Source organism: Tursiops truncatus, chromosome 2, assembly GCF_011762595.2.
Source record: "Tursiops truncatus isolate mTurTru1 chromosome 2, mTurTru1.mat.Y, whole genome shotgun sequence".
In the NCBI taxonomy this organism is placed as follows: Eukaryota; Metazoa; Chordata; class Mammalia; order Artiodactyla; family Delphinidae; genus Tursiops; species Tursiops truncatus.
The window spans coordinates 25320656-25333511 of NC_047035.1; the positions used below are offsets into that span (position 1 = coordinate 25320656).

The 12856-nt window shown below is 40.3% G+C and overlaps 1 protein-coding gene across 1 annotated transcript in view; it reads left to right on the forward strand.

Annotated features, from left to right (window-relative positions):
• Positions 1 to 563: 563 nt before the first annotated feature.
• The window catches only part of SNW1 (SNW domain containing 1), a 35857-nt gene continuing 23564 nt past the window's right edge, over positions 564 to 12856 (forward strand). Inside the window, exons 1-3 of the mRNA XM_019920125.3 lie at positions 564 to 654; positions 5134 to 5287; positions 9351 to 9512. Of these exons, the coding sequence (XP_019775684.1) occupies positions 641 to 654; positions 5134 to 5287; positions 9351 to 9512 (330 nt within the window). The 5' untranslated portion in view covers positions 564 to 640. The remainder of the gene's footprint in view (positions 655 to 5133; positions 5288 to 9350; positions 9513 to 12856) is intronic.

The window sequence follows — 12856 nt, forward strand, 5'->3', positions numbered from 1 at the left end:
GTATCCTATCACTTCATCAAAGACTGTGTTTAATCCATAATCTATGTAAAAGACAATTTATCTAAAACACTTACGTATATAAAAACATACATACATAATGCACATAAGGAGTGTTCTAAAGGTAACTTACTAAGGATCATACAATACCTCCCCCCCGGAGAGTGTTTTGGAGGTGGAGTGTGGAGAAAGAAAGCGTGTAAAAATTTTTGAGTGTGAATGTTTTCACAGCGTCCAATAATTCTGCATTCGACAGTCTCACGATTTCCCACTCTTTTATTTAACGTTGCCGCCCCCGGAAGGCTTTCGTACTTGGGACCCCAACAAGGAAAATGTGATTAAGTGTAGAATAAAATAAAGAGACTTAAAAAGCATCTCAACTTCGTTAGTATTTTGCCTAGAGAACGCTCTATCGTGTCACAGTGGAAAAGATGCATTTGCTTTTTCTTAACTGAAGCGCTTATCCCGGGATAACTCCAGTTAGAAGAGAACCGAATTGTAGTCTTGTTCCAAGAACTACAAATCCCAGAAGGCCATTCGGCAAGAGCGCCTGCGCACCGCGCGCTCCTTCCTTTCCCCACCTCTCTACCGGGAAAGACCCGCCCCGCGGTGCTGTCGCTCGCGCTGGAAGAAGCGGAAGAAGATGGCGCTCACCAGGTGAGTTGTTGATTTGGGTCCTCGATACGGAAGGGTTTGGGAGTACCCACCTTTTTCATTTCTCTTCCCACACTCTCCGGGCAGTAACCCGGCCCGGGTCACAGAGCGACAGAGGCCGAGGCCACGGCTAGGCCCTCTCTCCGGCCGCCGGGGCGACTAGGCCTAGCCGAAGCTGGGGTCTTTCCTGAGCGGCTTCCCGGGTTGAGTTCGCCCCCTCACTAGGACCGAAAGCCGCGGCGTGGGGAATAGTTCTCTGGCTTAAGATGCCGAGGAGTTGCATGTGTTTTCGCTTAAGCATCTTGGGGGTGTGGAGAGAGCTCCCTCGGGTCCGCGGCTCGGGTGGGCGCGATGGGAGTGTGGAGGGCAGTGGCTTATTTGTCTTGGCAGAGTGAAGCGGGTGGGAGGCGACCGCCTGGCTTACTGCCCTTCGCCTGCCGAAGTCTCTCTCCTGTCTCTGTCCCTAAACAAGGATTCCCGGGGAAAAAAAGGTGGGGGCGCGGCACTGAACGGAGATTTAAAATCAGCCATAGTACTGGCCGCTGTCTACTAATTCGCGCCGCTGCTCCGCACTTTAACTTTGGGCCTTAGAATTTCTTCCCGTAGATGGAACCACTTCGGATTTTTGCTGTCCCGGTTGCCTTGGCAACCGCAAGTAAAGTGGTCCCCGCCTTTAAGAGAAAGATGCTTAAGGGGGAGATTCCAAGGAGTTACGTAACTCCTGTTAGTTGTCGACCTTGCTGCCCCATCTAAATAGAAAAACTTTTCATGCGAACGAACGCAACAGGAAAAGTTGAGTGTTACAGAGGGTAAAGAAAGTGACGACGTTAGTACATACGCTTGAGTTCCCTAAACACCCTTTATTCTCACATACGTTTTTCCTGGCTGATGACAGTTATGAATCCTAAACATATTTGAGAAAATTCTTTTGGGAATTACTTTTGGATGCCTTGCTCTATCCTAGGGCTTGTGTGTATACAGAAGGAAATCTGACAGTCTTTGGCTGCAGGGAAGATGGGGTACAAGGCATACAGATATGAAACAAAGAACCACACAGAATGCTTATTGTGTAGTACTAACCTTAAGTGCAAAAAGAATTAGATGGAATGAGCTGAATGAAATGGAGCGTGTTCTTTAGTAAATGTTGCAGGCAGCAAACATTTGATTGAGTGCTCTCCAGATGGGAGAAGTGTGACAAAGACTAGTCAAGTTATGAGGAAAGGCTTTGTGGAAAAGGTGGAATTGGAAAAGGACACAAAGGAAAAATATCAGAGATATTGTGGGTATTGTGTGCTTAAAAGTGCAGTGGCAGGGACTTCCCTGGTGGTCCAGTGGTTAACACTCAGCGCTTCCAATGCAGGGCACGCGGGTTCAATCCCTGGTTGGGGGAACTGTGTGGCGTGGCCAAAAAATTATTATTTTTTTTCCTTAAAATTGCAGGGGCAGAGTGCAGTCTTTAAATAGCTTGACTTACATAGCTTTCAGATTTTGTTGAGTTTTAGCTAATTTGGTTTCTAGAGATGGTCTCAAGTTTCCAGGTGAACTGTTATCTCTGAAATCTGCCAGGGATTCTTAACAGCAGGGGCTGGACATGCTGATGTGTTACAGTCCTGGTGTTACTAACTAAAGATTTAAAGTCATACTGATTTAACTTTCTAAACTCGTGTGTTTAAGGTTATGTATCTAATAATATCACTTGCATTTAATACGCTTACTTTAGTAAAGGGGAAAGGATAGACTAAGATGTCTCCACAGTGGCACTACTGATGTCTTGGACTGGATAATTCATTCTTGTTTGGGACTGTCCTGCGCATATTAAGATGTTTAGCAGCATCTTTGGCCTCTACCCACTAGATGCCAGTGGAAACTCCAAACCCCTTTCTACCCCCTACCTCCCAAGTTCTAACAATCAAGATGTCTCCAGACATTGTCAAATGTCTACATTGTAGATATTTTGCTCCCAGTTGAGAAACACTGAGGTAGACTTTCTGCTGGCTTATGCAGCCCACCCCCACCATAGGAGTGTACCTCATGGGAATATCATCCTTTACAGGGAACAACAAAATTAAGACCCCCTGGAAGGCTAGGGTGTGTTCTAATCATAATCCAGGCCAGATTTTGTGTTTACTGGTTTGTCCAAACTCTGCCTTTTGATCATTTTACTGACTGGTTCTTCCAACAGAAGGTAAAGACAAGAGAAATGAAACATAAGTAAATATTTTGGCTTGTTACTGTCTTTGTATCCCTCCTATGTATTGGGTATACATGGTTTACTGAAAACAACTGTGGTATAAGCCCAAAACGTTTGACTCCATTCATCCAGTTATTAAATCGCATGTGTTGAAAGTCTACCATGTGTCAGGCTAGGGTTGGTTTTACAGTATTGAATCAGTCAGGCAAACCTCTTATCCTCACGGAACTTATATTCTAGGGAAGACAGACTGCAGGAGTAAACAAATCAGTAATGCAAGTTCAGGTAGTAAGTACTAAGAATAAAATACAAATAAAGGGATAGAGAGTGACTCAAAGTGTGGGGTGGAATGCTGTTTTGGACAAGGTGGTAATGTGACAGCTGTTGGGAGGTATAATTGAGCAGGGCCAATGAATACTAAGAAGCAAGCACTAAAAAATCTGGGGAAGAGTTTTCTTAATAAGTAAATAGACTACTTTATGGCAGTGGGAAAGCAAATGTAAAGATCCCGAGATGGCTTGTTTAAAGGAACAAGTAACATAAAAATGAGTGCAAAGAGAAGAGTGAATATATTTCTTTTGCCAACATTGAAGTAGGCCCTGCTGTGAGCTAGCTAGCCAATGCGTAGAGAGTTAGGAATAAAAGAAACAAAAGGCGTGATTCCTGCCCTCAAGTTGCCTACAGTCTAATGAGAGAAAGAAAGGTAAATAAATAGATGATAGCAGTAAATAAGGTAGATATTGTAATAATGATACATAGAGGGTCTTGTGAGAGCATGGGTGGTTAGTTTGGGCAACTGACCCAAACTGGGGGAATTGGGGAACAGCTCCAAATAATCAAATATTTATGGAACACATATTGAATGGTATTTAGACACCGTGCCAAGTGGTTCATGGGTACTGTCATTTAATACTTATTACAGCTCTGTGAGATAGGTAATCTTATGGTCTGTCATTACAGATGAGAAAACTGAGGTTCAGAGAGGTAAACAACTAATCCAGGTTAGTGAGTGGCATAGGTAGGATTTGAACTCTTGAGTTCTTAGCCATCACATTACCTTACCCGCCAGACTGGATTAGAGCCCTCTGACATACGCTGTCATAACACTCTGTACTTTTTCTTATCACTTAGTAAGTGGATTACTATGGATTTGTGTGATTTTGATTGTCTCTCTCCCCTGCAAGACTCAGCTGTCTTTTTCTGTTCATCATCTCATTGCCTACCTAACACAGTGCCTGCACCCCAGCAACCACTAAATATTTTTGAATAAATAAGCTCTACTGCTTATTCACATATTCTTTTTTTTTTTTTTTTTTTTTTTTTTTTGCGGTACGCGGGCCTCTCACTGTTGCGGCCTCTCCCGTTGCGGAGCACAGGCTCCAGACGCGCATGCTCAGCGGCCATGGCTCACGGGCCCAGCTGCTTCGCGGCATCTGGGATCTTCCCGGACGGGGGCACGAACCCATGTCCCCTGCATTGGCAGGCGGACTCTCAACAACTGCGCCACCAGGGGAGCCCTATTCACATATTCTTACTAGTCAAGAATCACAAAGGAACCTTAACTTTTCCATTAAATGTATTATTCATATACTGGAATCCTTTTGTGGTACTTTGGGATATCTCTATAATAACATTTATCATACTTGAAAGTTAAGAATGGTTTAGTAGAAAGGCTGCTTTGATTCAAGAGTACCAAATTACATCTTTAGAATTTCTGCTTTGGATCTTTGACCTCTTAAATTTTAAATTCCATTCTAAACTAGATACCTTGGGAAAACACACTTAAATGTGCAACTCGTGTTTTCTTTTTTTATCCACCTGTTTGCTACATTCAGTGCTAATTATTTTTTTGTATTGACGCTAAAATAGTTAAAAGTAGGAAGCATAAGAGTAAAATAGTTAAAAATAAGGAGTAAAAGACTAGTAAAGACACTAAGAAAACCATATACTAAAGAGTTGACCCCTTGGTAATTGAGAAAATTTACTTATTGTAAGAAAAGAAAGGTGGAAGCATAAAAACTCAATGGTTTATTATGTGAAATATCTGTTAATTTTTTATTCTGGGCACCAGTTGCCTGCATCCTGGTAAGATGTTTTTACTGTATGTCTGTTAGTACTTATTTCTTTCCAGGCATAATAAAATGACTGATAATCCTGCCATAAATCATTGGAAAGTTTGTTCTTTTGCTCAAAGGAAAAAGTATTACAGGAAAATAGTGTCTGATGGCCAAATTGCAATAATCAAATATAAGAGTTTTTAAAATTCTGACTTTTATTATCTTTGCTTATAGCTTTTTACCTGCACCTACTCAGCTATCTCAGGACCAGCTTGAGGCTGAAGAAAAAGCAAGATCGCAGCGATCACGACAGACCTCACTGGTCTCCTCCAGAAGAGAACCTCCCCCATACGGGTACCGGAAAGGCTGGATACCTCGGTTATTAGAGGTAAATAATTGTGCTGAAAATTATAGCACCTTTGTAAAATAAGTTTAAACCCTAGAACTTCTGCATATGAATGTCAGTATGATAGAAATTCTGGTTGTGAGCTCTCAAGACATGTACTTCCCTCAGAAGATTGAGCTTTTTCTTCTTGCTTATTCTCACTGCTTTATGATCACTGAAAAAGTGTACAATTTATGTCTATTCTTATGTCAAACTGTTACTTATGTACAGAAGAAACTAACAAACCCTTTATGTTTGGGGGGGGGATTATAGTATATGGAAAATAATGGGAAAGTAAGAGGAAAAAGATGAAAAATGGTTTCACGTTCAGGTGCCTTTCCCTCCCTCTCCCCTTCATGCACAATGCCGCATCACCCTGAAGAAACAACTTTCCTCCAGGGAAAACTCCAGCAGCATTTCCTTTTCTGATTTCTTCCTGTTGGTATAGTGGATAGAACACTGACAAGGAGGTTTTTTTTAATTAATTGTTTTGCATTATAGCTGTGTTCCTTACTCTTTTTTTTTTTTTTTTTTTTTTTTTTGCGGTACGCGGGCCTCTCACTGCTGTGGCCTCTCCCGTTGCGGAGCACAGGCTCCGGACGCGCAGGGTCAGCGGCCATGGCTCACGGGCCCAGCCGCTCCGCGGGATGTGAGATCTTCCCGGACTGGGGCACGAACCCGCGTCCCCTGCACGACAGGTGGACTCTCAACCACTGCGCCACCAGGGAAGCCCTGTTCCTTACTCTTTGTGTGACCCTGGACAGGTCCTAAGCTCTCTTCATCTGTTTTCTTATCTTCAACTTGAGAATGTTAATATATCCTAACATACAGATTAGATAAATTTGGGGGAAGGTATAAGAGACAGAATTTGTTGGTTGATTCAGAGGCAGTGAGGGAGAAGGAGGAATCTGAAATGATCTTTTTATATCTCTAGCTTGTTCCCAAAGAACAAACTTTTTTGGCAGCACCTATTCACAGGATCTTGTGCGTCAGTTCAGTGCGTATTCCTTTCCCTAATTCCAGGGCATACTGCCCATGCTTGATCACCTTTTTTTTAATCTAGGGAGAAACGCAGACATTTGAGACTTTCCTCCTCCAAGCTGCTTCCTGTTCTCCATCTCCCTGTATTCATTCTGACACCTGCAAATTTTCCTGCTCCAATTCCCAAGGGATATACCTGCCCTATTGAAAACCTCTGTGCCTATTCATGTTTGTACCCAGTTATTTTCATTTTATCACTTTGTCGTGTTCTGTCTTTATATGGTTATAATTTTACTTTACAAATGGGAAGAGCCAAGTGTCCTTAGCTTTTTTTCATATGCCTGCAAGTGGTGATCATAGTGAACTAAGTATTCAGTGGATTGAAATATGTTGCTTAGCACCTATAAAAAGGCAACTGTATTCTCAGCCTCTCTCATGTTTGTCATTACCCCCTGCCCTACCAAACTCTTTGTACAGCCTAGAAGAACACTCAACTAAAGAGATCATGTCTTCTCCTAACATATTCCCTGGTGATTTTTTTGTTTCTCTGGTTGATTTTTGTTCAGCGGTCCTCTGGTCCTTATTAATTCTAGTGTGTGAAAGCCAGTCTTACCACACTTATGATGGGATTTTTGTTGTTGTTGCTTTTGTTTTCACTGATAATGTAATTTGTGAGAAGCAGAGCAAAATAAAAGATATCAAGGAAGCTGTGATGCCATCTTATCTGTGGCAAGAAAGACAGAACTTGTCATTATCTAACAGAAGTCTTGAGTGTTTCTTTTTAGGGATTACAGATGCTCTACTTTTGGCCTCTCGATAGATTAGGGTGGGGTGGCAGGCATCATTTTACCTACAGTAGAAATCTCATCCTTACTTGCATTTCAGCATCAGGACATTCAGGTACTATTAGCTTCTAAAATCTTACTTGACTATCAAAAGTGTCATATATCCTGTTGGAGCAGAACAGTTTATTTGAAAATCAAACCAAAATGGCCAGCTAATAGAAATACTGTGAGTGCTTCTTGAGGAGAGTGAAAGTTCTGTGGAAGAAAGCATCTTGTTCTAGGTTTTAAAGTAAAAGCTATGATTTTTCTGGCAAGCTTTATGACCACGTAATGCCACATCTACAGTCTTGAAGTGCTTATTATAGTTGAAGAACTCTAGTAAATCTGAGCCCATGTCAGATTGATGGCCTGGCTACAGGTAGTACCTTTCTTGGGAATACCTTAACTATTTTCTGCCTAATTTACAAGAAAACGTCTCCTTTAGCTTTATTGTTTGTTTTAAAAAATGTCAAACCTTTCTTTAGCAAGTAAGCATGTTGTACCTAGAAAATCACATATCCAGGATCTAATGGAATATTTCTTGAAGGAGGAGATCATATAAAAGTGGCTATTTTCATAATTTTTTTCCATCAAACCCCCTCTAAATGATTAATATTAATATATTTTTTCTCTCATTTCTTAGTGAAATGATTTGCCTTTTTTTGAGTCAGGGTATTTCAGTTTAGTAAAAAATTTAACAACTTTTGGAGTCAAAAGATCTGGGTTCAGGTCCTCATAGCTATCCATGAGACTTTGGAAAAATCACTTTTAACTTTTCTAAACTTGAATTTTTTCCATATGAAAATATGAGGTGTTGAAGAACTACAAGAATTAAATGAGAATATATGTGTAGGCAAGTATTATTAAATTTAACAAAACTATTTAAATTATATTTTCATATGTTAATTTGATGATATACATTTTTGTAATATTAAACTTCATTGACAGACTAAGCTTATTCTACTTTAGAAGTCTTAATTCTCTTCTAAGTAATTGTATAATCATTGTTAGAAATGTGGTAAACTCATTTCTGGGTCCTTCCTATTTATTTGCTTCTCATGGAACACTGAATAAATAAGATGTTGTTAAAATTTGAAGAAGAAATATAATTCTATACTTTTTTTTTTTTTGGCCGTGCTGCTCAGCTTGCGGATCTCAGTTCCCCGACCAGGGATTGAACCTGGGCCACAGTGGTGAAAGCCCGGAATCCTAACCACTAGGCCACCAGGGAACTCCCTAATACTTTACATTTTTGCTCTACCTGTAGCATGCATGACCTGTCCTTCACTAAGAAAATTATGTATGCTAAAATGAAAAATCTTTTCCTTATGCTAAACATTTTGTTTAATTTCTTCCTGTCATGTACATAAAATCCACATCCTTGCCATGGTCTAGAAGCCCTTTCGTGATCTGGTGTTTGTCCACCATGCAGACTTATCACCTGTATGTCTGCTCTTCTGCCCTCAGTAAGCTACAGCCCCAATGGACACTCATTTCCTAGAACATGCCAAGTTCGTTCTTGCAGCAGGGCCTTCACACTTGCTGTATAATCTGCCTGGAAAATGCTTCCTTCAGATTTTCCCACGACTGATTTCTCATCATTCAGGCTTTAGCTCATGTTACCTCTTCACAAAGGTTATCCCAACCACACTATCAAAAATAGCCCCTCTTGGGACTTCTCTGGTGGCACAGTGGTTAAGAATCCACCTGCCAATGCAGGGGACACGGGTGCGAGCCCTGGTCTGGGAAGATCCCACATGCTGCAGAGCAACTAAGCCTGTGTGCCACAACTACTGAGCTTGCACTCTAGAGCGCACGAGCCACAGCTACTGAAGTCCGCGCACCTAGAGCCTATGCTCAGCAACAAGAGAAGCCACCGCGATGAGAAGCCTCCGCACTGCAAGGAAGAGTAGCCCCTGTTCACCGCAACTAGAGAAAGCCTGCGCGCAGCAACAAAGACCCAATGCAGCCTAAAATAAGTTAATAAATTAATAAATTTTAAAAATAATAAAGAAAATAGCCCCTCTTACAAGTCCCTTTATTGCTTTCAAGGCATTTATCACAAGCCAAAAATTATGCTTTTTATATCTTTGCCCACTAAAATGCACACTCCACAAGGTCAGAGACCTCTGTTTTGTTTACTGCCATTTCTGTAGCATCTAGCATAATAAGGGCTCAATGGTTATTTGTTGAATAAGTGAATATATCTTAAATCTCAAACCTACTATTAAATATTCTTTTTATTTCTTTTTAATATATAGGATTTTGGAGATGGAGGTGCTTTTCCAGAGATCCACGTGGCCCAGTATCCCCTGGATATGGGACGAAAGAAAAAAATGTCAAATGCACTGGCCATTCAGGTGGATGCTGAAGGAAAAATTAAGTATGATGCAATTGCTCGACAGGGACAGTCAAAAGACAAGGTAACCCTCTCATTGATTTTTTTTCCCCATTGATAAATATTTTGTGAGGAGTTTTTTTAATTGTATGAAAAATGATAAATCTGGCCATTTAGTTTACGTTAAAAGTAACAGTGACGTATACTTAGGCTAACTGAAGATGATTTCATAACAATATGAACAATATAATATGACTTCATAACAGCAATGACTTTTTCCTTTGAAATTCCCCAAATTGATGATAGGTTATATATACTTAAGGGTTTTTATGTATTTGTTTTACATTTAAAAAACAGTTCTTCTTTTTCCCTTCTAGTTTTATTGAGATACAATTGACATACAGCACTGTATATTAAAAACAATTCTTTCATAGTACTGACTTTTTTAAAGGCTAGCAAATTTTTTAAAATCTACAATCCTAGCACCCTAAAAAAATTAAATTTAGTTTTGTGTATAGTCTTCTATTTCTCTTCCATGTACTTAAAGTGTACATAGATACTGGGCTTCCCTGGTGGCACAGTGGTTGAGAGTCTGCCTGCCAATGCAGGGGACGCCGGTTCGTGCCCCAGTCCGGGAAGATCCCACATGCCGCGGAGCGGCTGGACCCGTGAGCCATGGCCGCTGACCCTGTGCGTCCGGAGCCTGTGCTCCGCAACGGGAGAGGCCACAGCAGTGAGAGGCCTGCGTACCGCACAAAAAAAAAGAAAAAAAATAGTACATAGATACTTAATTATTTTAATGGTTCATTTGAATAGAATTAATCATATAAACTTCTTTCTCCCTTGATTAAGTACAAAACTGACACTTGCTACTTTTAGGATGGCCCTGCTTACAAAGTAATCCAAAGACCAAAAATGAAGTTTACTTAAAATAATCTCATCACAGAGCAGCCACACTCAGAGCCAAGGAACTGTTTTTAAGACCTAGTTTGTTTTTTTTTAATAAATACTCCAAGTATTTGGAGTATTTTGGAGGTAAAAGGGCTCTTCAGAATTGAAGATATTGGGGAAGGTACTTGAGAACCTTCACTACCTGTCCTTTGCTTCTCTCTCTCCCAAACATTTTCATTTTACCCTGTAGGACAGCACTAATGATAAACCATCCTTTGCTCCTCCGTCATGGCTGCTAGTTTTGGGGGAAAACAATTATGCAGTCATGCAAATTTGTATCTCAGGTTTCAGCAGAGCTGTCTTGATGTTCCTCCAAGCTTAGCTCCTACTCCTCTCCATCCCCCCTCAGTTTAACAGGCGACTCCCCATCTGTTTGCAGATAAGGCTATTGGAAGAAAATTGTGGCTTTCTTTATCCTGCACGTGTCTTTTTGTCTTGACTATTCCTTTTGTCTCTATAACAAATCTCTTCTCCTATCTAAACCTAATCTTGCCAAGTGTATTCTAGTGTATCCTGGATCTCGTCCCTTCCCCTTTTCTTTGTAACCTCACCTTTACATGTATTCCCACTTTACATATATACACACACACGTACACACTCAAACATACACATCCTTTTTTTACATGAATGAGATTTTAATTCTCATAACTCCCATAGACGCTTTTTTTTCTTACTTAAGATGTTTTGAAAATTTTCATTAAGAAAAATCTATATAGATATTCTAAGCATTAGTGGTTTCCAATTTTTTAGTTTTGCACACAGTGCTATATTCAAGATCCATATATAAACATCTTTTTGCACATGAGTATTTGTGTAAAATAAATTCTTAGTAGTCTATGCATTGGGTCAAAGGATATTCACATTACAAATGTGACACATAATGCCATTATGTTCTCTAAAAAGCCTTTGCTTAACAATCATTCCATTCTTTTGTGTTTCCCTCAGACCCTCCATCTGTTAGTCACCATGATTTATCTTATTTCCTTAACATTTCTCTAGTATTGTCCCTTCTTTGCTACTTAGTTCAGACGCTTATTTTTTCTTGCTTAATTTACTGCAACAGAGTCTGAACCCATCTCCTTGGCATTTGTCTTGCCTGCCTGAAGAAACAGTCATTCACGTTTTTCTGTTTCTCTCCCTCTCTCCCCCACAAAAACACATACAAGCATGCACACTTAAAATCTTTCCATAGCCTTCAGGATAAGAACCAGCCAAGCACCTTACGGCACACTTGATCCCTTGCTTACCTTTCTAGCCTAGCATCAACTTTCATGACCAGAATACTGAAATCCAAAAATAAAGAGTCCAGTTTTAGCCGTTCTATTTATTTTCAATACAAAATAATCACCATAACAGGTGGTTGTTAAAGAAGAAGAAACTTGCAGGCATTCCCTATGAGTGTCTGCTATGAGGAACTTCTTGCAGCTCCCCTATTATGGCACGTTCTTTCTTGCCTTGGGAGCTTCCCCTGGGTGCCCTCCGATGCTGGGGAAAGCCGTCTCCCTATTCTTTTTTCTGGCTAAATTCCATTGTTTTCAAGTCTCAACTCGCTCTTCACTATTCCAGGATACTGTCCCTGATCCTCCCTAGCTAGACTGGGTGTCCTTCCTCCCTATTCCCTGTGTTTACTATAAAGTAGCAGTTGTAATTATCCATTTTGTTGCAATTATCCTTTTGTTGTAGTTATCCATTCACTAACAATGTTCTATGTCATTTGACTAAAAGCTCCTTGAGTACAGAGGTTATATCTTTTCATTTTCCTCTTTGGCACCTAACTTAGTGCCTGACAGCTTGACACACAGGCATTCAGGAGTGTTTGTTGGAGGTATTATAGCAATATTTATTGAATAACAGAAAGCCACTTTTCCTGAAGCCACTAAGGAAGCATGGTCCACTCCTGCAAAAGGAAAAATAGGTCCCTATACTTGCAGGGCATATACTGGAAATTTACCCTGGGCCATGAAGGCCTTCATTCACCTTTGTTTTGGTGCACCTCTCCTTCTCTGGAATAATAACTATGCTTTATCGGTATTTGCTACCTCTCCTCTCATTTATTAGGAAAAAGCATTTTAGGACAATAATTTGACTTTGACAGGATGTGTAATTTTGAATGAAATACAGTTTTAGCCCATTTTACATGTATATTGGTGATTCTTTTGTATTGAAAGTAGAGTAGAAATGTTAAAACTGAACTGTTTATTTTTGGATTTCAGTATTCTGGCCAAATAAGGTCTCCATAGTATTGTTCGTTACACAGTAAAAGCCTTACATGTTTGCCTAGAAATCAGCCACTGGAAATGAACCCTAGACTAGTAGTTTATAGGGGTACCACTCTCAGGTTCATACTAACCCTGACTGTAATGGGGAGGCTGTACATGTGTGGGGTATATAGGAAATCTCTCTACATCCTGTTAATTTTGCTGTGAACCGAAAACTGCTCTGAAAACTGCTCCTAAGACTGCTTAAAAAAATCATAAT